A 25,171-nucleotide genomic window follows, 5' to 3' on the forward strand; every position below is an offset into this window, starting at 1 on the left:
ACTCAATGGCCCTTGTGGTCTATTCCAACTCTATGATTCTATGATTCTATGATTCTATGATTCCTTCCTTCCTTCCTTCCTTCCTTCCTTCCTTCCTTCCTTCCTTCCTTCCCCTTCTTCCTTCCCTCCTTCCTTCGTCACTCCTTTCCAAGACTTCCCAACCACCCCTTCCCTGCTTCTTGCCATTTCCCCAACATTCCTACCTATTCCCATGGATCTATTGAGCTGATTTTCACCCTTCTCTTAGAGAAAGAGATCCACTCATCCCCTGATCTTCCCTTTATTGTATATTATGCTTTCGGAAACCCAGCCAGATGGCGGGGTAAAAATAAATTGTTGTTGTTCTTATTATTATTGATGATATTATTATTATTATTATTATTATTATTATTATTATTATTATTATTATTAATTTTATTAATATTGTTGTTGATATGATTATTATTGATATTATGTTGTTGTTGTTATTTACCTGAATCCTGCTGGCATTTTCACTCGTCTGAAATTTATCTAACATCTGGAATTGGGGGCTGGAATTTGGACGTCTCTTCCTAAGGATTCTGTGGATTTTATTAATGATTATTATTAAAATAAAATGTAAATAAAATTTGTTTTATTATTTTTATTATAATTATTATATATTATTATTATTTTATATTATTAAAATTAATAATAATAAATGTAAGGAACCACAGAAAGAGGGGGAAGGAAGTACCTAGATAATTAAATGAGCAAGGTAAATGAATTTTGGTGGGCGGAAGATAATCGGAAATAAATTTAAGGAACCGCAGGAGGAGGGGGAAGGATGTAGATAATTAAATGAGCAAGTTAAATGAATTTAAATTGAATTTCTAATATCTTCTGTCTATCCAAATTCCTGCTCAAATCTGCCCATCCAATCATCTCCTGCAAATATAACAATAATTACAATAATCCTGTATCGGCGGCATTTTTCAACTGGATCTGGGGACTAATATATAATTGGGGGGGGGTGGTTATACACACACACACATATTATAATAATAACATATTATAATATATAATTATAATATATAATTGTGGGTTTTATGGGAAGTTATTATAGTATCACTATATATGTGTGTGTGTTTGGGGGGTTATTATAATATTATATATTTGTGTGTGTGTGTGTAAAAATATATATATAATTGTGGGTTTTTGGGGGGGTTATTATAGTATCATTAGATATGTGTGTATGTGTGTTTTGGGGGTTATTATAATATTATATATATTGTGGGCTTTTGGGGGGGTTATTATAATATAATATAATATAATATAATATAATATAATATAATATAATATAATAATAATATAATAATTGTGGGTTTGGGGGGGATTAATACACACACACACACATACACATGTATATAAAATTGGGGTTTTTTTGGGGGGGTATAAACATATAAAAGTTCAGGAGAAATCCATATAACATATAAATGTTATATATCCATATAAACATATCAATCCATATAAAATCGATGTGTTTTATTGCTGTTGTTGGACTACAACTCCCATCACCCCTAGCTAGCAAGGCCAGAGCTCAGGGATGATGGGAGTTGTAGTCCAACCACATCAATAAAATACCTGCACACAGCCTTTCTCAACCTGTGGGTGCCCAGATGTTGTTGGACTACAAGTCCCATCACCCCTAGCTAGCAAGGTCAACTGAAGAATATGGGGGGGGGCATATTCTATAAAGATTAGGGGGGGCGAATCTCTTTAGCGGGGAGGTTTGGCTTTCCTCCGCCCCTGCTTTGTATATTGGGGGGGGGGACATCCTAGGAAGGTTGACGGGGTGGGGGGAATATCTTGAGCGGCCCCCCTTGCTTTGCATATTGGGGGCACATCCTAGGAAGGGTGACGGGGTGGGGGGAATCTCTTGAGCGGCCCCCCTGCTTTGTATAATGGGGGGGCACATCCTATAAATATTTTTTGGGGGGGGCGGCCAATCTCTTGATTTCCTCTGCTCCCCCCCCCGCGATTTCTCCTGCCCCCCACCCCGCTTTTATCTAACCCCTCTCCCCCTAAACCCTCCCCCCCCCGTGACACCAAACGCCGCCGCATTGGCCGGCCGCCTCCTTTTCCTCCTCTCCCGCGCGCGCGGGTGCGCGCCTGTCTTTGCAGGGGGATTTCGGCGCGGCGGACAGCGCCATTGCGCTTCAGCGCCATTGCGTCTTTTTGGGGTTTTTTGCGGGCAGATCCGGCGGCTGCTTGCAAACGGGGGTGGCAATTCAACACCAGGGACAGCGGCGGTTTTTGCAGGAGGGCCCCAATTCAGCAACAGGACAGCGGCGTTGTGCAAAGGGCCAATTCGTCACCAGGGGCAGCGTCTTTTTGCAAGGGGGGGGGGGCGATTCAGCACCAGGGACTGTGACGTTTTTTGCCAGCGGTGGCAATTCAGCACCAGGGACAGCGGCCTTTGCAAAGGGCCAATTCAGCACCAGGGACAGCCGCCGCCTCTGCTTCTTCCACAGGGCCGCTTCAGGACCACGGATAGACCCTCTTGCGTGGCAGTTCTCCGCCGCCTGGGGGGCCCTTGGGCTGCGCCGGGCGACGGTGGGGTGACCGCCATGCGCCTCCTGCTGCTGGCTGTGCTGCTGTGCTTCTCGGTGGCGCGGGGGGGCTGCGAGCCCAAGGTGGTGAACATCGGGGCGGTGCTGAGCACCAAGAGGCACGAGCAGGTCTTCCGCGAGGCCATCAACCAGGCCAACAAGCGCCATGGCACATGGAAGATCCAGCTCAACGCCACCTCCGTCACCCACAAGCCCAACGCCATCCAGATGGCCCTCTCCGTCTGCGAGGACCTCATCTCCAGCCAGGTAGCCGCACCGCGCCGCCCAAGAACCCGTCGGGGGAACCCCCTAGGGACTCCTCCTCGACGTGATGGGCCAAGCTCTTGACCTGGTGGACTGGTTGGCCCCAGAAAGGACCACCCAGGGACCCCTGGGGCACCAACCTAGGGAGCCCTAGGCTTTAGAAGCCAACCTAGGGAACCTTCAGCCCTAAGAGACGACCAGAGGTTCCTTGACCCTACTATGGAGCACCCAGGGACCCTATGGATCAGGCTTGGGGGGCCAGCCCAGGGAGCCCTTGGCTTTAGAAACCAGGGACAACCCCCCACTTACTTACTTTCTTTCTTTCTTTCTTTCTTTCTTTCTTTCTTTCTTTCTTTCTTTCTTTCTTTCTCTCGCTCCCCCTCTATTTTTTCTCCTTCTCTGCCACCTCCCTCCCTCCCTCTCTCTATTTCTTTCTCTCCCCCCTTTCCCTCTTTATTTCTCTCCTTACCTCTCTCCCTCTCCCCCTCTTTCTCCCGCTTTTTCTATCCCTCCCTCCCTCTCTTTCTTTTCCCCTTTTCTCTCTCTTTCTCTCTTTTGCTCTTTATTTCTCCCCCTCGCTCCCCTCTCTATTTCTCTACTTTTTTCGCTTCCTCGCTCCCCTCTCTTTCTCTATTTTTTCTCCTTCTCTACCTCCCACTCCCTCCCTCTTTATTTTTTTTCCTCTCCCTCTCTTTCACTCTTTTCCCCTCTTTATTTCTCTCTCCCCTCTCTCGTTCTCTCTATTTTTTCTCCTCCCTCCCTCTCCCTCTCCCCTCCCTCTCTCCCTCTTTCTCCCTCTTTTTCTATCCCTCCCTCCCTCCCTCTCTCTTTCTCTCTTTATTTCTCCCCTCTCTCTTTCTCTCCCTTATTTTCTCTCCCCCTTGCTCCCCCTCTCTTTCTCTCTTTACTTTTTTTTCTCCTCTCCCTGTCTCTGCCTACCCTCTTTCTTTTTCTTTCTCTCTCTCTTTATTTCTCTCCCTACCTCCCCCCATTTCTCTCCCCTTTTCCTCCCTCTCTCCCCCTCTTTCTCTCTATATTTTTTCTCCTCCTCTCCCTCTTTCTTTTTCTTTCCCTCCCTCTCTTTCCCTCTTTATTTCTCATCCTACCTCTCTCCCCTCTCTCATTCTCTCCCTCCCTCCCTCCCCCCTCACTCACTCTCCCCTCTCTCTTTCTCCTTCTCTCCCCCCTCCCTCTCTCCCTCTTAAACACCCACATATTGGGACCTTAAAAATATCCCAACACAGCCCTTTTCCCAAGGCACAAACCGGGTCCCCAGGTTATCAAATGGTGCTATTTTGGCCCCATTTACGTCTCATTTGGGATCTCCTTTGAAGCCACCCAAATTGCAGACCTGATCGACATTTACAGACTTCCTTCTTTCCCCAAAACGGAGCAGAAAAGGCCATTTATAGGAGAAGCCAGCAAAAGGAGGAGGAAGTTTCCATGGAAACACCATCTCAGTTGCTTCCATAGGGTTGGCTCCTTCCATCGATTGCTCTTCGTCTCCTTCTCGCCAGACCATTTCAGCATAAATGGTCACTGGAGGGGAAATGGCATTTAGGCCTTTAATGTGCGGTTAAGGAAATCATATTATCTTGCAATCTGGCTTGGCCGACTTCTCTCTCCGCCTGTCAAAGCCTGGGCATTCGAGGACGTCCATAATTTAATGGGAGAAACGTCGGAGGGGAATGGCTTCTTGTTGTTATTGTTGAGTCGTTTAGTCATGTCCGATTCTTCGTGGCCCCATGGACCAGAGCACGCCAGGCCCTCCTGTCTTCCACTGCTTCCCACAATTTGGTCAAACTCATGTTGGTCGCTTCGAGAACACTGTCCCACCATCTCATCCTCTGTTGTCCCCTTCTCCTTGCGCTCTCCATCTTTCCCAACATCAGGGTCTTTTCCAGGCACTCTTCTCTTCTCAGGAGGTGGCCAAAGTCTTGAAGCCTCAGCTTCAGGATCTGTCCTTCCAGTGAGCACTCAGGGCTGATTTCCTTCAGAATGGGTCTGTTGGATCTTCTTGCAGTCCATGGGACTCTCAAGAGACTCCTCCAGCACCAGAATTCAAAAGCATCCATTCTTCGGCAATCAGCCTTCTTGATGGTCCAGCTCTCACTTCCATACATCACTAGTGGGAAAACCATAGCTTGAACTATATGGATCTTTGTCAGCAAGGTGATAGGACATCCATAATTTCATGGGAGAAATGTCAGAGGGGATAGTAGGATGTCCATATTTTCATGGGAGAAACGTCAGAGGGGATGGTAGAACGTCCATAATTTTATGGGAGAAACGTCGGAGGGGAATGTTCGGACGTCTGTAATTCCATGGGGAAAACGTCTCTCCCACAGGTCTACGCCATCTTGGTGAGTCACCCGCCGGCTCCCAATGACCACCTCACGCCAACGCCAGTGTCATACACTGCTGGCTTCTACCGGATCCCGGTCATTGGCTTGACCACGCGCATGTCCATCTACTCAGACAAGGTAAGCCCACAGCTCCTGCTGGTCGGGACCCGCCGTTCTCCTAGACATCTGGAGGGAGAAGGCCTTGATACAGCCATTCGTTCTTCTCAGTAGTCAATGTCCATCCGTCCGTCTGGAGATCTTTCCCATTGGCTTCCTAAAGAGGCCTTTCCACTGCGCAAGAGGGCTGTTTTCCACAATGGTTCCCAAGTCCCCTTCCAAGGTAGCCCCATGGAGAAAGCAGGGCAGTAGACCAAGCAGATGGCCAAGTCTTGGATGGAGCTGGTATTAGAGATGTTCTTCCACCCCAGGGGAGGGATGTTCCTCAATCTCATCTTCAAGTCACCTTCCCATGGAGACAGCAGGAGATGAGCAGAGGATGGACCTCTCTGGAGAAGCAGGTGGGGTCTCAAGATGGAAGACCTCAAGAGGCTCTTTCCACCCCATAGTAGGGACGTTGCCCAAACTCCTTTCTAGGTCCCCTTCCAAGGTAGCCCCATGGAGAATGCATTAGCTGAGCAGAGCATGGATCTCTCTGCAGAGGCAGGTGGGGTCTCAAGATGGAACTTCTCCAGAGGCTCCTTCCACCCCGTAGGAGGGACGGCGCTTCAACCCAGACGCCCCCGCTTGGTCCACAGTGACGCTCCCTCTGGCTCCTTCTCTCCCCAGAGTATCCATCTTTCGTTCCTCCGCACGGTTCCTCCTTACTCTCACCAGTCCAATGTCTGGTTTGAGATGATGCGCTTCTACAAATGGAACCACATCATCCTCATCGTCAGCGATGACCACGAGGGCCGGGCGGCTCAGAAGAAGCTGGAGACCCTCCTGGAGGAGAAAGAGTCCAAGGTCAGTAGCTTCCCGCCACCCACACTCTTCTTGAAAGTCTCGCGCTTTGTCGTCCATGTGTAGATTGACATCTGTAAATACACCTTCTCTCTCTTCTTCCCATTGTTAAACATGACCAACATTGTGCTCTTAGGCACTGGCCATCTAAGTCCCTGACCAAAGTTTGTTACTCTTTATTCATTTCACTTGCTTTGCCATGGTTGAAAAAAACCAAAATCTCCAACTACATAAAAAAAAAAAAAGAAATCCAAAAGAGGCAAAAACGGGGAGATGAGGGGGGAGACGTAACCTGGAGCTGGGCCAAAAACCCATTTCCTTATTGGAAGAGAGTGTCTAGGAGAGTAGGCTTGGATCATGGACTTGGGAAGGACCTGGAAGGGTTGAAGGGTTGTCTGGTTCAACCAAGGCAGGAATCTCAACATAGAATCATAGAGTTGGAAGAGACCTGGAAGGGTTGTCTGGTCCAAACAGTGCAGGTAACTCAACATAGAATCATGGAATGGTTGTCTGGTTCAACCAAGGCAGGAACCTCAAGATGGAATCACAGAGTTGGGAAGGAGCCCCAAGAGAGACTTGTGAGGCAGGGATAGGCAGCTCCCTTTACCTGCTTCCTTCCTCCTCTCCAAAGAAGCTCATGGTCAACGCAACAATCTGATCAGTCATAATGGTCATAATTTTGTCATCTATACCCCCACCCATCAGACTGAGTTGCCCCAGACGCTCCAACATCTAGAAGAACACCATAAAAGGTCCAATCGTCCACAACTTCCCCCAATCCGAGCTTCTCCTGAAGATCCAATTCCTTCTCTCCTGGGTTGGGGGCCCGCGTGGCTCCATCCTCTCCGACATTTCTACGGCGGAAATGGCGGAGCGGGGCTTTGAAGCTGAGCCTCCTTGGCGCATGGTGTGAGCAATGGCTCCACGTCAGCCAAGCCAACATATATGGGTAGCCTTCCTAGATCAGACCAAAGGCAGGACATCCGGTCCATGGTCCTCTTCTCAGTGGCCGTCGAGAATCCTGCAAGGAGGAAGGAGCTGAGGGTGGCGGCCTTGCCCCCGCTTTTCACTTCAAGCGGCCAGCATTCAGAGGTCTACCAACATTTGGGAAGAGGGACAACCCACCATGCCCTCCAACATTTCTCCCATGAAAATGTCCAGCTGCCCTCAGAAACTCGCAAGGTACCTTCACCGATTTAAAGGAGAGGAAGAACTTGCATGAAGCTCCAAGGAAACCCCCATAGGAGATCTTGTAGGAAACGTCTTAGGAAATTTTGTAGGAAATTTAATAGGAAAACCCCATAGGAAACCTGGTCAGGAACCCCCATCAGAAACTTCTTAAGAAGCCCTTTTTAGTAACTTTATAGGAAACCTTGTGGGAAAGTTTGTAGGAAATTTAACAGGAAACCTTGAAGGAAACTTAATAGGAAACTTTGTGGGAAACAATTGCAGGAAATTCGACAGGAAACTTTCAAGGAAACTTAATAGGAACCCTTGTAGGAAACTTAATAGGAAACCTTGTAGAAAACGTAGTAGGAAACCTTGTAGGAAACTTAGTAGGAAACCTTGTTGGAAAGTTTGTAGGAAACTTACCGTAATAGGAAACCTTCTAGGAAACTGTGCAGGAAATTGAATAGGAAACCTTGTAGGAAACTTAATAGGAAACTTTGTAGGAAAATTTGCAGAAAATTTAACAGGAAACTTTGAAGGAAACTTAATAGGAAACCTAATAGGAAACTTTGCAGGAAACTTAATAGGAAACTTAATAGGAAACCTTCTAGGAAACTGCAGGAAACTGAATAGGAAACCTTGTAGGAAACTTTGCAGGAAACCTTGTTGGAAACCTAATAGGAAACCTTGTTGGAAAGTTTGTAGGAAAGTTTGTAGGAAACTTTGCAGGAAACTTTGCAGGAAACTGAATAGAAAAGCTTGTAGGGGGTTTTCCCTGCTCCTCTGTTACGCCCCACCCCCACCCCGGATCAGGAGGAGTTGGATATGGGATTTGCTTTGAGTGCCCGACTTTCTTCTTTCAACTGTTTATAATCTTCTGTGTCTGCATATTTTCTCTGTGCACATTATCCATCAGAGTAAAAAAAGGAGCTTTGACAGCCTCGAACCGCTATCCTTTGACAACAAGCGAGGACCCAAGGTATATTTGCATGGAAATGCACGCCGCCCACCAACCTAACGAGCAAAAAAATTAAAATAAAAAATTCATAAAATTCATCAATCGGGCCTCCTAGGCCCAAGGGCACCCCACAAAAAATCAGAATAAATTTTAGAGAGATATATACATATATATTATTTTTTTAAGGGAAAAAAAAATAAAAATATCTCTGGAGCCAGCAAGCAGACTCCACTGGTGTTTTTTTTTTTGGGTCGCACGTTCTTTTCCGTTGAGATATGCTTGGTTTGAGCTTGAGTTTGAGGAGCAATCCCATCCTGGACGTCTTTCTTCGGAAGACCATGCATGTGGAGCCAGAGCGAATTTGCGAGTTTATTCCCCCCCCCTTGTTTCCTCCTGGACCATCTGATTCCCCCTTCCTGTTCTCCTCTTCCTGCTCTGCCCCTTCCTGTCCCAACAGGAAATGCGAGATGCTCACTTCAATTCCCTTGCAAGGCGGACCCCTTGCGTGTTTTTCCCCTCCCCCTTTCTCACCTTTTCCTGTTTTTGTTTTTTTTAAAAAAAAATTTTGGGGGGGTCTTTTGGAAAAGCAACAGGCGTTTGAACAGTCAACTACATTGCGAAACCAGCCAACCAACCAATATATGGATATGTGCAGTCGCTGCCCGAGGGGCTCCCTCGCCGTCGCAAAGATGGCGATGACAGAGCGAAAAAGGCAGGTCGGCAATTTCCGAGATGGCAGGGATTCTGCAGAATTTTCAAAAAAAAAAAAAAAATTTAATGCAAATTTTGCAAGATTTTTTTTTGATTTTTTTTTTTTTTTTGCAAAAACCAAATAGCGAGAAATCAATTTGCCACGGTGCGTGGAATCACTTTGGCGGCTGCTGTGTATCTCTATATATGCCTTTTTTTCCTCTTTCCTGTACCAATGCACGACCTTCTTTTGGGGCTGGAGTGACTTCTGTTTGCATGCCCAGTGCAACAACAAAGAAAAATGATTCTTTTTTTAAAATAGAAAATAAAATAAAAAATTAGATTTTTATTTTTTTAAGGGGGGTGGGGAGGAAATGAACCCCACCAGGAGAAAAGAAGAAAAAAAAGAACGGGGGAGGAGAAAAAAACCGAGCAAAAGAAATGAGGAACAACTGAGTCCTTTCCAGGTAGACCTTGGAAAGAGAGAAGGAAGTATCTTTCTGAGGAAAGCATGGCTCTGGCATGGGGGATCGGGGCCCAGCCGACTGACCCCATTTGCTCGCGCCAACCTTGCAGGCCGAGAAGGTCCTTCAGTTTGAGCCGGGCACCAAGAATGTGACGTCTCTCCTCCTGGAAGCCAAGGAACTGGAGGCCAGGGTGATCATCTTGTCTGCCAGGTGAGGGCCGGCCGGTGGGGCGGGGTTGGGGTCAGGTGAGTGGAGGCGACCTCCAATTTTCCCTCGTTCAAACTCCTCCGATGTTTCTCCCACGAAATTATGGACGTCCTACCATTCCCTCTGAGGTCTGTCCCATAAAAATAGGGACTTCCAATTCCATCCCTTCCAGAATTTATCCCGTGGAAATAGGGATGTCCTACCACCCCCACCGACCTTTCTCCCATGAAATTATGTACGTTCTACCATCCCCTCCGACGTTTCTCCCATGAGAATAGGGACTTCCTATTCCATCCCTTCCAGAATTCATCCTATGAAAATAGGGATGTCCTACTAGCCCCTCCGATGTTTCTCCCATGAAAATATGGACTTCCACCATCGCCTGTGACATTTATCCTATGAAAACAGGGACGTCCTATTTCATCCCTTCCAGAATTCATCCCACGAAAATAGGGATGTCCTAGCATCCCCTCTGACGATTTCCCCATGAAAATAGGGGTGTCCTATTCCATCCCTTCCAGAATTCATCCCATGAATATATGGACTTCTACCATCCCCTCTGCTGTTTCTACCATGGAATTATGGATGTCCATCACCCACTCTGACATTTATCCCATTAAAATGCTGACGTCCTACCATCCCCTCTGACGTTTCTCCCATGGAAATAGGGACCTCCTATTCCATCCCCTCCGCCGTTTCTCCCACCAAAATACGAACATCCTACCATCCCAACAGCCTTCTTCTCTTTCTCCAGTGAGGACGACGCCACCACCGTCTACACGGCCGCAGCCAAAGAAAACATGACAGGTCCCGGCTACGTCTGGCTGGTGGGGGAACGGGAGATCTCCGGCAATGCCCTACGCAATGCGCCAGAAGGTAACCTAGGACCCCTCCCCATGGTCCAGCTGCCCCATGGTTGATCTCCCAGCGGTGCTCTCCTTCCCTTCTCTAAATCCATTCGGAGGTCTCCCCTGCAGTGGGTTGGCCTGGATGACCTCTGGGGTCCCGGCCAACCCAGTCATCTGTCTCCGCCCCCCCACCCCACTCCCGTCCCAGGTCTCATCGGTTTGCAGCTCATGAACGGCAAGAACGAGTCAGCTCACATCCGGGACGCGGTGGCCATAGTGGCCCAGGCGGTCCACGACTTGTTTGAGAAGGAGAACATCACTGACCCACCCAGGGGGTGCGTGGGGAACACCAACATCTGGAAGACGGGGCCACTTTTCAAGAGGTAAGAGCGTCCTGGGCACCTCGGACCTGGGTTCTTTATGGAGGGGGTGGTGGAGCGTCTGTAATTTCATGGGAGAAACGTCAGAGATTATTGTAGGACATCCGTAATTTTGTGGTATAAACGTCAGAGGGGATGGTACGATGTCCGTATTTTCATTGCATGAATGTTGGAGATGATGGTACGATGTCCATAATTTGGTGGCATAAATGTCAGAAGGGGTGGTAGGGCGTCCATAATTTTGTGGGAGAAACATCAGAAGGGGTGGTAGGACATCCATAATTTTGTGGTATAAACATCAGAGGGGATGGTAGAACACCCGTAATTTCATGGGAGAAATGTCAGAAGGGATGGTAGGACGTCCGTAATTTCGTTGGAGACATTTCCATCCCTCCGCATCCCGATCAACCCGCCTTCTCCCCAGGGTACTGATGCAGACGAAGTACGCCGAGGGTGTGACGGGCCGGGTGGAGTTCAACGAGGACGGGGACCGCAGGTACGCCAACTACAGCGTCATGAACCTGCAGAACAACAAGTTGGTGCAGGTCGGCGTCTACAACGGCAGCCACGTAAGTATCCCTGGATGGGAGGGCCCTGCCTGGTCCGGGGGTCAGGATGACTGACCTTTAGGGGTCCCATTCTGACTCTATGGTCGTTTAACAGGGAAGGCTGGTAGAGAAGGTCTGGTCCCAACCTTTCTCTCCTCGCCTCCACAGTTCCTGCCCAATGACCGCAAGATCATCTGGCCAGGAGGAGAAACCGAGACGCCCCAGGGCTATGAGATGTCTACCAAGCTCAAGGTATCGTCTCTGCTCCACCTCCCTCCCTTATGTCAGCCTGGTGAGGAACAGTTGAAGGAGCTGGAGGAGAGCAAGAGATATGAGAGCCACCTTCAAACATCTCAAGGTGATTGAGGGTCTGAAAGCCGAGGCTTAGGAGGAACGGTCAAAGGAGATGGCTCTTTTTAGCTCAGAAAAGAGGAGGCTGAGAGGAGATGTTAGGGCCACCTTCGAAGATCTCAAGATGATTGAGGGTCTAGAAGCCCAGCCTTAGGAGGAACGGTTGAAGGAGATGGAGAAGAGGAGATTTGGGAGCCACCTTCAAACATCTCAAGATGTTTGAGGGTCTAGAAGCTGAGGCTTAGAGGAAAGGTTGAAGGAGATAGCTCTCTTTAGCCCCCAAAAGAAGAGGCTGAGAGATGTTAGGGCCATCTTCAAACATCTCAAGATGTTTGAGGGTCTAGAAGCTGAGCCTTAGGAGGAATAGTTAGGAACTTAGGAGGAGATGGAGAAGAGGAGACCAAGGAGATATAGGAACCACCTTCAAACATCTCAAGATGGTTGGGGGCCTAGAAGCTTAGCCTTAGCAGAAACGGTTGAAGGGGATGGCTCTCTTACAATATCTTTCAGATTGTCACCATTCACCAGGAGCCGTTCGTGTACGTCAAGGAGACCCTGGCCGATGGCAAGTGCAAAGCCCTCACCAACAGCACCGGTGGCTTGGTGCAGCAGGTCCTCTGTACGGGGCCCAACGAGACCATGCCGGGTATGTCTCGAACCCACAGCTGGGGCGTTGGGTCAGAAGCTCCCCCGCCAAGTGTCTCCATTGGGCGGCAGGTGTCTCTCCTTCTTGGGAGGGTCTGCGCTGCATGGTTTAGATGAGATCCTCTTAGTCTAGACCAGGCTCCTCCAGATGTGGTTGGCCTACACCTCCCATGATCCTTCGCTAGCAGGACCGGTGGCCAGGAACAATGGGGAGGTGGAGCGATTGAGAAGGTCCTCTCCATTGGGGACCTTCTGGAACGGGCCTCAATGGTCCCCCTTTCTCCTGCCCCACCAGGCCGCCCCAGCGTGATGCTCTGCTGCTATGGCTTCTGCGTTGACCTCCTGATCAAGCTGGCCAAGACCATGAACTTCACTTACGAGGTCCACCTGGTGGGCGACGGGAAGTTTGGCACACAGGAGCGGGTGAGCGGGCCTCAGGAAGGCCGGACAGGCCACCCTCCAACTTCTCAGAAGACCTCCGAGGGTCCGGCCCCTTGGCCGGGGACGGACAGACGGCGTCCCATTGAAAAAGGGGATCTGTGGGAAGTCGTTCCTGGAACGGTTGGCTGTCCCCATTGGCTTTCCGCCCACACTGGGGTGACCGGAGGAACCTTCAGGAGAGGCCTGAAGGGTTGTCCATTCATGAACTTGCTTCACATAGCTTCTTCCTGCTATCGCCTTTGACATTTGTTCCATGAAAATATGGACGTCCTACCATCCCCTCTGAGGTTCTTCCCATGAAATTATGGGTGTCCTACCATCCCCTTTGATGTTCATCCCATGAAAATACGGACGTCCTACCATCATCTCCCACATTCATCCCATGAAATTATGGACGTTCTACCATCACCTCCCACATCCATCCCATGAAATTACAGACGTTCTACCATCATCTCCCACATTTATCCCACGAAAATACAGACGTTCTACCATCATCACCGATGCTCATCCCATGGAAATATGGACCTCCTTGCCCTTCTCACCCTGGCTCTGTCTCACCACAGGTGAACAACAGCAACAAGAAGGAGTGGAACGGCATGATGGGGGAGCTCTTGAGCGGTCAGGCGGACATGATCGTGGCTCCTTTGACCATCAACAACGAGCGGGCCCAGTACATTGAGTTCTCCAAGCCCTTTAAGTACCAGGGACTCACCATCCTGGTGAAGAAGGTGGGTAGACATGGCCAACGACCACTAGGCATCACTGTGCCCTCCAGAGGGCTTGGTCCGCAGAGGTGGCCACGCTCTGCTTTGGTCAAGCCGTTCCCGTTGTCCATCTCCTTCCCTTTGCAAAGTCCCGATGGAATTTCTTGTGAATATAATATAATATAATCAGCATCCATTAAAAGCCACCCTTATATGACATCAAGGTCCATCCTTGAAAGGCCTGGGGAGAAGAAGAGGAGAACCATTCTCTTGCCACGATCTCCTCAACCTTTGTGAGGAACCCTAAGCAGCCCCTGCTGGGGTCTTCCCCCGGCTGCTGACGCCCACTTCTGGTTCTCCGTTGCAGGAAATCCCCCGCAGCACCTTGGACTCGTTCATGCAGCCGTTCCAGAGCACCCTGTGGCTCCTGGTGGGCCTCTCGGTCCATGTGGTGGCTGTGATGCTCTATCTCCTGGACCGTTTCAGGTAAGTGCGGCCACCCCTTGGTCTTCCTGGTCTTCTCCACCACTTCCTCCTCCTCCTCCCTCTACCCGTTGGTCTTCCTGGTCTCCTCCTCCTCCTTCCTCCTCCTTCCTCCTTCCTTCTCCTCCCCCCCTCCTCCCCTTCCTCCTCCTTTCTTCCTCCTCCTCCTCCTCCTCCTCCTCCCTCTACCCCTCCTTCTACCCCTTGGTCTTCCTGGTCTCCTCCTCCTCCCTCCTCCTTTCTTCCTCCTCCCCCCTCCTTCTCCTCCTCCTCTTTCTTCTTCTCCTCCTCCTCCCTCTACCCCTCCTTCTACCCCTTGGTCTTCCTGGTCTCCTCCTCCTCCTCCCAGAGGAGCAAGGAAAAGTTATCCAGCTCTGCTTCCTCCCACCCATGAATGGGGGCAGGGACAAGGAACTGGATGGGCTGTTCCTCAAGACGTCACCAAATTACGTACCCATCAATGATGCAAAGGGACCTCTGTCCACTGACTTTGCATCACTTATTCCACCTGCGAACGACATGAGGGAAACCGAGGAGTCCTAGAAGTTCCGCCCACTGCCCACCCTGGACTTCTGGAGTTCCTCGCACCCATGAGGTCCAGAAGCTTCTTTCCATGGGGCATCTTCTAAGACCTGCTCCTCAACGGACGGCTGACCGCTGGCCCCGCTTGGTCTCTTGCAGCCCCTTCGGCCGCTTCAAAGTCAACAGCGAGGAAGAGGAAGAGGATGCCCTCACCCTGTCATCGGCCATGTGGTTCTCCTGGGGAGTTTTGCTCAACTCTGGCATCGGAGAAGGTGAGTCTCTCCAGTGGGAACAATCTGGATGGGTCCGTCCGTAAGAGGCTGCAAAGCAAAGGCTGGTGCCACCGACCCCATCTCATTTTCTCCGATATTTCTCCCATGAAAATAGGGAGGTCCCACCATCCCCTGTGACCTTGATAAAAATAGGGAGGTCCTACCATCCCCTTTGACATGGATGAAAATATGGAGGTCCTACCATCTTCTCTGACCTCCGTCATTTCTCCCACGAGAATAGGGATGTCCAACTCATCTTCTTCCCCTCTGGGTTCTTCCCCAGTTAGATGGTCTTCTCGAGGGGTGGCACTAGAGAGCTTGGGTGAGGTCTATCTCCCCAGGGTTTCGGTCCTTCAGATGCTTGAGGACCATCCCAAGCTGCCCTATCTCTTCCAGGCGCTCCCCGGAGCTTCTCCGCACGGATCCTGGGGATGGTGTGGGCTGGATTCGCCATGATCATCGTGGCCTCTTACACTGCCAACCTGGCGGCCTTCCTGGTGTTGGACAGACCCGAGGAACGGATCACGGGCATCAATGATCCCAGGGTAAGCATGGAAGGAGAACACCAAGCATCTGACATGTCTCCTATGAGAATATGGACGTCCTACCATCTTCTTTAACATTTATCCCATGAGAATAGGGACGTCCTACCATCGCCTCTAGCATTTCTCCCATGAAATTATGGACGTCCTACCACCCCTTCTGACATTTCTCCCATGAAAATGTGGACGTTCTACCACCCCTTCTGACGTTTCTCCCACCAAAATACGGACGTCCTACCTTCCCCTCTCCCAGCTGCGCAACCCGTCTGACAAATTCATCTACGCCACGGTCAAGCAGAGCTCGGTGGACATCTACTTCCGCCGGCAGGTGGAGCTCAGCACCATGTACCGCCACATGGAGAAGCATAACTATGAAAGCGCCGCCGAAGCCATCCAGGCCGTCCGGGACAAGTGAGTTGGACTCCTTTGACTTTTCCCGGTAGGTGGGCTGGGAGGACATGGGGGACCAATGGGGAAAGAGGCGTTGCATTATGGGGTTCCATTTTTATTTTTATTTTTCAGCCAGGTAATTTCCATGTATTTTGACGAATTAACAACCCACTGATTTGAAGCCAATGCAAAGGCGAAGAATTCTTGTGGGAATTTGGGTGGGATTTCTAATAAATTGTTTGGCTGCGATTTCTAATAAATTTTGCTGGGATTTCTAAGAAATTCTTCTGGGATTTCTAAGAAATTGTTTGGCTGGGATTTATAAGAAATTCTGCTGGTATTTCCAAGAAATGTAGCTCGGATTTCTAAGAAATTGTTTGACTGGGATATCTCAGAAATGTTTGCTGGGTTTCTAAGAAATTTTCCTGGGATTTCTAAACAGAATGTTTTGCGGGGATTTCTAATAAATTGTTTTGCAGAAATATATAAGACATTTTGCTGGGATTTCTAAGAAAATGTTTGGCTGGAATTTCAAGAAATTTTGCTAGGATTTCTAAGAAATTGTTTGGCAGGAATTTCTAAGGAGTGGTTCGGTAGGGTTTTTAAGAAATGGTTTGGCAAGGATTCCTAAGGAAAGGTTTGGCAGGATTTGTAAGAAATGGTTTGCAGGAATTTCCCAGGAATGGTTTTGTGGGAATTTCTCAGAAATGGTTTGGCGGGTACTTCTCAGGAAAGGTTTGGCAGGAATTTCTCAGGAATGAATTTGCTGGGATATCTGATCCTTTCCTTTCGGGACCGCTTCATCCTGCGAAAATCCTCCATCGGAAGAGGGGGAGGGAAGGCTTCTAGAATTTGCTGGGAGCGCTGAAGTTGACCCCCCTTTTCCTGGTTACTGTTCACACTTATGTCTCCACCCAGCAAGCTCCATGCCTTCATCTGGGACTCAGCCGTCCTGGAGTTCGAAGCCTCCCAGAAGTGCGACCTGGTGACCACTGGAGAACTCTTCTTCCGGTCTGGATTCGGAATCGGAATGAGGAAGGACAGTCCCTGGAAGCAGAACGTCTCGCTGGCCATCCTCAAGTCCGTACCCTCTCCCCCGCCATGGGAATGATCCAGGGAAGGGGGTGGGATTGGAGAACGCAGGAGCGCAGGGATTGGAGAACGCAGAACCCTCCGAGCATCCTGGATCAATCCCGGAACTTCCCTTTCCCACTCTGGAGAAGAAACACGAGAGGACCTCTTTTCACAGGAGAAAGGTCCAGGCATCCCCTCTGGGGGAAATCGGGAAAATAGAATATCCGGGGTTTGAACCGGAAAGCTGCCAGCCCCTCCAAAGTTCCTCCCCCCAAAATTGGGGTGTTCCAGGATCAAACCAGAACCCTGCTAACCCTTCCGACGTTCCTCACCCCCAAAACATCGGGATGTTCTGGGATTGATCCCAGAAAGAGGGAGTCCAGTTGGGCCTGACCTCCTCTGGGTTTGTCAGAGATGGCTGAGGAGCCTTTTTGGTCCAAGTTGGTCTCCTGGAGGACAGGAAGTGGTCCAGGGAACAGGAAGTGGCCTTTCCCGGGACTCCTTTGGGTCCCCGTAAGAGATTTGAGGGTTGCGAGGCATGGCTTCAGCTGGCCTCCTGCCCCATCCCCCCAATCCATATTTTATTCAAGATGCCGGGACTCCCCGCTTCAGCTCTCTCCTCCCGTCCCACAGCCTCCACGAAAATGGCTTCATGGAAGAGCTGGACAAGACGTGGGTGAGGTACCAGGAGTGCGACTCAAGGAGCAACGCCCCAGCCACCCTCACCTTTGAGAACATGGCAGGTGGGTTCCTAGACCTCCCCGTCCCCTCCAGAGCTCCCTTCCCTCAGGGGTCGGAGAAGAAGGGGCACGAGGGGCACCCCCACCACCCCCGGGGGTCATCCGGTCCAACCCAAGGCAAGGCACAAAATGTCCAGTGCTTAGCTCTGTTGTTAAGAATAAGAATATTGAGATGATGGTTATGGCGATGGTGATCATGATGATGATGAGTGCCAACTTAGATTCACAAAATTTTTAGGCCCATATGTAGCCCGGATCTTAAGAATCAGAATATTGAGGTGGTGGTGGTGATGGATGATGGTGATGGGTGCTTAGCCAGGCTCTTAAGAATACAGTGGTACCTCGGGTTAAGTACTTAATTTATTCCGGAGGTCCATTCTTAACCTGAAACTGTTCTTAACCTGAAGCACCACTTTAGCTAATGGGGCCTCTTGCTGCCGCTGTACCGCCGGAGCACAATTTCTGTTCTCATCCTGAAACAAAGTTCTTAACCCGAGGTATTATTTCTGGCTTAGCAGAGTCTGTAACCTGAAGCATATGTAACTTGAGCGTATGTAACCCGAGGTACCACTATAACAGTGTTTCCCAACCTTTTTTGGGCAAAGGCACACTTGTTTCATGAAAAAAATCTCGAGGCACACCACCATGCCAGATGGGGAAAGGTCACTTTTTACTTATGTAAAAAAAATAAAAAAATAGTAACTTCCAACGAATTCTGTAGGTCTTGTTTCTGAATCATTAAAGCTGCATTTGGGAAGGATTCGTAAGGGCGCACAGCAACTCAGTCCCACCAACTCCACAGCAGGGTTCTCAGGTTCAGTGAAGGGCTCCCTCAGGGGGGCACATATATACACCTGGGCTCCCGAAAAGCTACCGCAAGAGCCCTTCAGGAGTTCACATAGCGCAGGCCTGAAGGCTGCAGCTTCCCACCTAGCATCCCGCCAGAGGAGGAAACCTCAAGTGGTCGCCCTGTTTTTTCCCCCTCCCGTCTCCCTTTTGGAGCGCAGAGTTTTGAAGGCCGGCATCAACTCCGTTTTCCCGGATACTTCCCGCTCGAACCGAGGGCTGGGTGAAGCTGCGCGTTTTACCTCCACGGCGCAGGGGCTCTGGCTCGCCTTCAGCCACCGCACGACAGCGCTGGCTGCCACTTCGTCCTGCAGCAACAGCTCCAAAACAGCCGCCATTCCCACCTCTCTCCTCCTCTAGCACTACCGCGCGGGCGAGCCTCCGGGGCGGGCGCACAAGGAGCGTGGGCGCCACCCCTCGACGCCGTCCCAAAAGCCGCCAAAAAGCCCTAAAAAAAGAGGAGCAGCAAAAAAAACACACCACACACGGGGGGCGTGTTCTAATTCGCTTCTAACTCCGGGTTAGAGTGCAGCACGTGGAGGATGGGTGGGGAAAGAGAGAGGAGGCGCACTGATAGAACGGCAGGCACAGGGGCCGCCAGGGAGAGCCAGCGCGCGCCCCACCCCGGACGCTCGCGGCCACCGCCGTCCCTCCCTCCCAGGGAAGGCGGGATTAGAGCAAGCGCCCGGGCAGCAAGAAGCGCGCGCGCGCGCACCGGCCCTGCCCTGGATCCCTCAGAACCGCCAGTCTCTGGGAAAGTGGCCGTGGCTTCAGAACTCTCAGGCAGCAGCGCCCGCCGCCCGGCAAGGCTTCCCATTGGGAGGCGCGAATGCTTTAGTGGGCGGGGATTGGCGCAAATATAGGCAGGGCGGGCTGAGAGGAGGAGCCGCCGCCGAGGAGCAGCGGCACCAGCAGCGTTTCCTCTCCCCCCTCCCCTCCCGTGTCAACAAGCGGGGCGCCTGCGCCGGGGGTTTGCGCGTCAGGCAGGCAGCCAGGCAGGCAGACGGCGAGAGCCCCGCGCTGGGCGGCCTCTCCTCGCCGCCGCCGCCCCACCTCTCACCGCCCGACTCGCCCGCCTCCCTCCCACGGCACACCAGGCAACGTCTGGCGGCACACTAGTGTGCCGCGGAACACCGGTTGGGAAACACTGCACTATAAGACTATTGAGATGATAGTGGTGGTGGTGATCATGATAATGATGGTGGTGATCATGATAATGATGATGATGATGATGATGACTGCCAAACTTAGATTCACAAAATGTTTCGGCCTGTACTTAGCCCGGCTTTTAAGAATAAGAATATTGAGATGATGGTGGTGGTGGTGGGTGGATGATGGATGATGATGATGAGTGCCAAACTTAGATTCACATTATTATTATTAGTTATATATATTGCTGTTATTGTTACTATTGCCATTTCTAACTACTACTGCTACCACCACCACCACTATTTGCAAGTATCCCTATCGCTATCGCTATCCTTCTTCTTACAATTGTCATTTGTGATTCCTATTCTTATTCCGGATCCCCATCGTTATTACTATCACGATGATTGCCGCCATGATTACGATTCTCACTCTGCTTCCTGGACGACCCTCGACTGTGGTGGCGGCGTGTGTGCGCGCGCTTCTTTCGAACTCGGCTCTCTGACCCTTCTCCCTCCCGCGTTTCGACCCCTCCCAGGCGTCTTCATGCTGGTGGCCGGTGGGATCGTGGCCGGAATCTTCCTGATCTTCATCGAAATCGCCTACAAGAGGCACAAGGACGCCCGACGGAAGCAGATGCAGTTGGCCTTTGCCGCCGTCAACGTCTGGAGGAAGAACCTACAGGTAGGAAGAGGCCATTTTTGGGGGGAGAAGAGACCTCTGGCAGGGGGCAGGTAACCCACAAAACCGCTGGAAAAAACACCAAAACAAGTGGGACGTCTTTGAATTTCCATTTTTTAATTTGGAGTTCCTTTTGCATTTCCCATTCCTTCACCCCAACAGTCACTAGGGTGCCAAAGGGGAGTAGAATTAGGGTGACGCCCTCTCTGTGGCTCCCACTTATGGGGTGGGGGAACCCCATAAGAGTCGCTCCTTCCAGAAGGGCGGAGGGTTGGTTTGGATGACCCCTGGGGGACCCACTGCCCCACTCATCCTGGGAAGGCCTTTGAGGGCCCCCTATCCTCCTAAATAGGGGGGCAAATGCCCCAATGGAAATAGGGGCATCCTATTTGATCCCCTATAATGAAATAGGGGCATCCTATTCAATCCCCTACAATGGAAATAGGGATGTCCTATTAAATCCCCTACAATGGGAATAGGGACGTCCTATTAAATCCCCTACAATGGGAATGGGGCGTCCTGTCAATCGGGGTCTGTCCATCCCTGCATCCTCCCCCCTCCGCCTCCCAAATGAGGCAGGCTCAAATTTTGTAGGGCATCCTGAGCGCAATTGTCACTGCCATTTTTCACATGCCAAGTTTCTAGAGAGGAGAAACACTTCCCTGGGTTGACGGTGGGTCCGGTCCAGGGTTTGGGGGGTTGGCTGAGATATGGGGGGGGTCCAGGATTTTTTGGGTGGGGGCCACCCACCCCACGGCCATGCCCACCCACCCCACGGCCGACGAGGAAAGCCGACGCTCTGAAGATCCGTTTGGCAATGTAAGACTTTTCTGCAGGAGGAACCCTCCGGCCAATGCTAGAAGGTAGGCGAGCGGGAAGATTTCTTTGTTCAATAAATACCAATTTAAAAAAATCAATTTAAATAAAAATCAATTTAAAAAAATCAAACTATGACCAAAAAATGTGTGTGTGTGTGTGTGTATAGACACACACACACACATGCATACATACATATACATATAAATATACATATACATATACATATTATATATATAATTATATATATGTGTGTATGTGTGTGTGTGTGCACGCGCGCGTGTATATATATAATGTATATATATGTGTGTATATATGTAAAAAATAAAAAATTATTTATTTATATATATAATTTATACATGTATATAATATATATATAATTCATATATGCGTATATAATATATATAAATATTATATATATAACTATATATAATGCATATAATATATATATAATGTATATATGCAGGTTTTGGTGTCTTCGGGTGTCTTCCCGTGTAAGAGTTGGGGTGTCTAGGCGACGTTTCGACGAGGTCTCACTCGTCATCTTCAGGCTGGTGCTTTCGGCTTCTTGTTACTGGAACAGAGCAGGATCTCAGTGTTTGAGTTCCTATAAATACTGTTGAGGGGGTGTGGTGTATAGCCTCCGACGTTCTGGGCAGAGAGGAAGTTCCCAGGTTAGTGTGCCTTTTCTTCTTTTGTTCCTTAATTACTTGAGGGATATCTTGAGTGATTTCTTGAGTGATATTCTGAGTACCACTTAGGAGGGTCATTAAGTGTGGATTAGTTGCTAAAGCTTTCGTGTCTTGACCTCTTGAGCTTGTGAAGAGTTTTTCTGAGAAGATGGCTGTACACAGCTCGCCCCTATACACGAAGCCAAGCCAGAGCACAACTAAGTGCAGTACAGCCATCTTCTCAGAAAAACTCTTCACAAGCTCAAGAGGTCAAGACACGAAAGCTTTAGCAACTAATCCACACTTAATGACCCTCCTAAGTGGTACTCAGAATATCACTCAAGAAATCACTCAAGATATCCCTCAAGTAATTAAGGAACAAAAGAAGAAAAGGCACACTAACCTGGGAACTTCCTCTCTGCCCAGAACGTCGGAGGCTATACACCACACCCCCTCAACAGTATTTATAGGAACTCAAACACTGAGATCCTGCTCTGTTCCAGTAACAAGAAGCCGAAAGCACCAGCCTGAAGATGACGAGTGAGACCTCGTCGAAACGTCGCCTAGACACCCCAACTCTTACACGGGAAGACACCTGAAGACACCAAAACCTGCATTCCTGTACCCGTGAAAATCTACGAAAGCAAATAATGTATATATGTATATACATGGGTGTTTCTTTTCAAATTATTATTTGAAATCATGGGCAGGGTAGAAATAAATTATTATTATTATTATTATTATTATTATTATTATTATTATTATTATTTGGTTTTGGTCACCCTTCCGCCATGGCGCAACACCGTGGCAAGCCACGCGCTGATACCTCTAGATCAGTATATGTAAATATATATATATATGGGGGGGGGGTTCTCCCTATCTATATATATTTAGATATGGATCTTCATCCTTTCCATCCTATCAATTGCTTTTTTCCTGTGCATGCACAGGGGAGCGGGGGCGGGGAAGAGGAACATCAGGAACAGAAGCAGGAAATGAATTCATTTCCGGTCGCCCCCCCAAGCCAGATGTGGAGGAGCCAGACCTGGTCTCTCTCTCCCCCCCCCAAAAAAATCCCTAAATCCAAAAGGGGGGTGGTCAGAAATGGGGTTCCCCAAGGGGAGGATACAGAGGCTTCAGATCGGGGGCCCCCTCCCCTAACCCCCCCAATTCCACCATAGCCCAAAGGGGTGGGGTCAGAAACGGGGTTCCACTCCCAAAAATGGGGGCCCCTCCCAACCCTCCCAAAACCAGGTCTGGTTGCCTCCCACCCGCTCCCCATGATTCCCTGGCCTCTCCCCCCCTCCTTGATGGCTTACGTTCCCGCTCCGCATCACCAACCCTCAGCTCTCCCCTCCCCATTTAACCCCCCCTTTTGGATTCCTGCCCGGGGTCCCTCCGGAAACCAGCCCCCCAGCTTCCGGCAGCTGGTTTCGGGAGTCCTATATACCCTTTTCAATCCCATCCCCAATACTGGTTTTCCTTTCTTTAATTCTGATTTTTTACCCCCCCCATTCCCCCCCATTAACATACAATGACCTCCCTTCTCTTCCAACGCAGTCTTCTCTCTATCTCCTGTAGGACCTGCCTTGACCAAAGGCCCTGATCCTATTTATTTAGGGGTAGGTGGAAAAAGTCTCTCTCCCCCCCCTAGAAGATGAAAGGAAGGGTCTGCCAGTGACCGGCAGGGACCGCCCCCTGGCCCCCAATAGGGTGGGGCCCCTCCTCTCCAAGTTCCTGAGAGGAGGCCCTCAGAGATGCTGCAGGAACCCAACGATGCTCGTAGCCCCACCCCAGTCCCCCCAACCCATTCCAGAAAAGGTTCCGCCCCACATAAAGGGTCCTCACTTATATTTTCCATCGGACGTCCTTCCACCCTTTCTGCTGTTCGCCCATGAAATTATGAACGTCCTACCATGAAATTATGGACGTCGTACCACTCTTTCTGACGTTCTTCCCATGAAATTATGGATGTCCTACCATCCCCTCTGACGTTCTTCCCATGAAATTATAGACGTTCTACCTTGCCCTCTGACGTTCTTCCCATGAAATTATGGATGTCCTACCACCCCTTCTGATGTTTATCCCATGACATTATGGACGTCCTACCACCCCTTCTGACGTTCCTCCCATGCAATTATGGATGTCCTACGACCCTTTCTGACGTTCCTCCCATGAAATTAAGGACGTCCCTCCCACGAAATTATGGACGTCCTACCACACTTTCTGACATTCCTACCACGAAATTATCGACATCATACCATCCTCTGTGACATTCCCACCACCAAATTATGGACGTCCTACCATGACGTTCCTCCCCGGAAAACAGGGTCTTCCTACCACACCCTCCCACCGATGCTTGGAGTGCTTCCGACCCAAACCGCCCCTTCCAAGACCCCCCAAATCGCCCTCTTGGCGGGGACCTGCCCCATTTGCCCCAGGGATGGGATGGTTTTGAGGGCAACTGTACATCCTCTCTGACATTTCTCCGGGAGTGGGGGGAGAGGAATGTCTGGTTCCTCCCACTTCCATGAAAAGAGGTACTTCCGATTCCATTCCAAGAGGGGCGTCTTCTCCCACCCCGTCCCGTGTAATTCAGGTACGTCTGTGAAAAGGACAGTGGATCCGCTCAGAGTCTGGGGCGGTTCCCAGGACCGGCCCAGCCCAAGATGGCCACTCGGAGGGTCGGCGCTCGGAAGGGCCCTCCGGAGCCCGGTTGCCCCGTAGGGCAGGAGGAGCACACCAGGCAAGCGAGGCGGCCCAGGAAAGCGAGGCTCAGTGTAGACGCGGTGGCCCGCGGCGGCCGTCCGGAGATCTAACCGCTTATGTACATGTTCGTTTTAGGATAGACCAAGTGCTAGAGCAGAACCAGGCCCTAGAATGAAAACCACTTTTAGGTCCATCACATCCACGCTGGCCAACAGCTTCAAGAGCCGTAGGTCCTGCAGAGACACGGTAAGAAGAAGACAACCGGTTGTGCCCTCCTTCTTTCTCTCTCTCTTTCTCCTGCCATCCCATCAACCGCCCCATCTCACAGCTGCCATGGCCCCGTGTCCGTCCTCTGTCCGTCTGTCCCAAAGATCGAGGGCTCCCTCTTCTCCCTGTACGTGGTTTGTTTTCCTTTCTGTTCTGACCCCCCCAAAAAACCCAGATTTTTCTCCCCCCCTTTTGATTTCCAGTCCTTCCCGTCCTGGTCCCTGCCTGGAAAGCAGTCCGCCGTGCCGTTTTCCCCTTGTCCATCCCCTGCCCGCCGTCTCCAGCCCTCTCCCGCCTCTGCACTTTCTGTGGGATTCAGGCAAGGGTCATGGCCTCACCTGGCGCCATGTCTCTTGTCACCTTCTATACCTGTGCTTTCCGTCCGTGGCTTCCTTGGAAACGACGAGGCGGGGAGGGGCCCTCCGTCGTCAGGTGGATGGCTGAGCTCCATTGCTTAGCTCGCG

General features: G+C 50.3%; 1 protein-coding gene and 1 long non-coding RNA gene across 7 annotated transcripts in view; one reads left to right on the forward strand and one right to left on the reverse strand.

The window, feature by feature from the left end:
* LOC310688502 overlaps positions 1-8,206 on the reverse strand; it is a 30,526-nt gene extending 22,320 nt beyond the window's left edge. The window contains exon 1 of the long non-coding RNA XR_014516975.1: positions 7,733-8,206. This is a non-coding gene — a long non-coding RNA (uncharacterized lncRNA). The remainder of the gene's footprint in view (positions 1-7,732) is intronic.
* The window catches only part of LOC310688407 (glutamate receptor ionotropic, NMDA 1-like), a 30,367-nt gene continuing 7,544 nt past the window's right edge, over positions 2,349-25,171 (forward strand). For 2 of the 6 annotated variants that reach the window (XR_014516923.1, XM_083464819.1), the window contains exons 1-20: positions 2,349-2,837; positions 5,183-5,317; positions 5,966-6,142; positions 8,226-8,288; positions 9,534-9,634; positions 10,386-10,507; positions 10,688-10,862; positions 11,284-11,428; positions 11,576-11,659; positions 12,269-12,404; positions 12,699-12,826; positions 13,408-13,572; positions 13,916-14,034; positions 14,713-14,825; positions 15,222-15,370; positions 15,621-15,778; positions 16,676-16,837; positions 17,465-17,574; positions 20,102-20,247; positions 24,576-24,686. Coding sequence is in view for 4 of the 6 variants with exons in the window: in XM_083464819.1 (XP_083320945.1) it covers positions 2,589-2,837; positions 5,183-5,317; positions 5,966-6,142; positions 8,226-8,288; positions 9,534-9,634; positions 10,386-10,507; positions 10,688-10,862; positions 11,284-11,428; positions 11,576-11,659; positions 12,269-12,404; positions 12,699-12,826; positions 13,408-13,572; positions 13,916-14,034; positions 14,713-14,825; positions 15,222-15,370; positions 15,621-15,778; positions 16,676-16,837; positions 17,465-17,574; positions 20,102-20,247; positions 24,576-24,686 (2,748 nt within the window). In the remaining 2 variants the exon portion in view is untranslated. The remainder of the gene's footprint in view (positions 2,838-5,182; positions 5,318-5,965; positions 6,143-8,225; positions 8,289-9,533; positions 9,635-10,385; positions 10,508-10,687; positions 10,863-11,283; positions 11,429-11,575; positions 11,660-12,268; positions 12,405-12,698; positions 12,827-13,407; positions 13,573-13,915; positions 14,035-14,712; positions 14,826-15,221; positions 15,371-15,620; positions 15,779-16,675; positions 16,838-17,464; positions 17,575-20,101; positions 20,248-24,575; positions 24,687-25,171) is intronic. The other 4 variants (XR_014516924.1, XM_083464821.1, XM_083464820.1 and 1 more) reach the window with 3 other exon arrangements.

This window comes from Podarcis liolepis, assembly GCF_965112155.1.
Source record: "Podarcis liolepis genome assembly, chromosome: 11".
Taxonomy (NCBI): domain Eukaryota; kingdom Metazoa; phylum Chordata; class Lepidosauria; order Squamata; family Lacertidae; genus Podarcis; species Podarcis liolepis.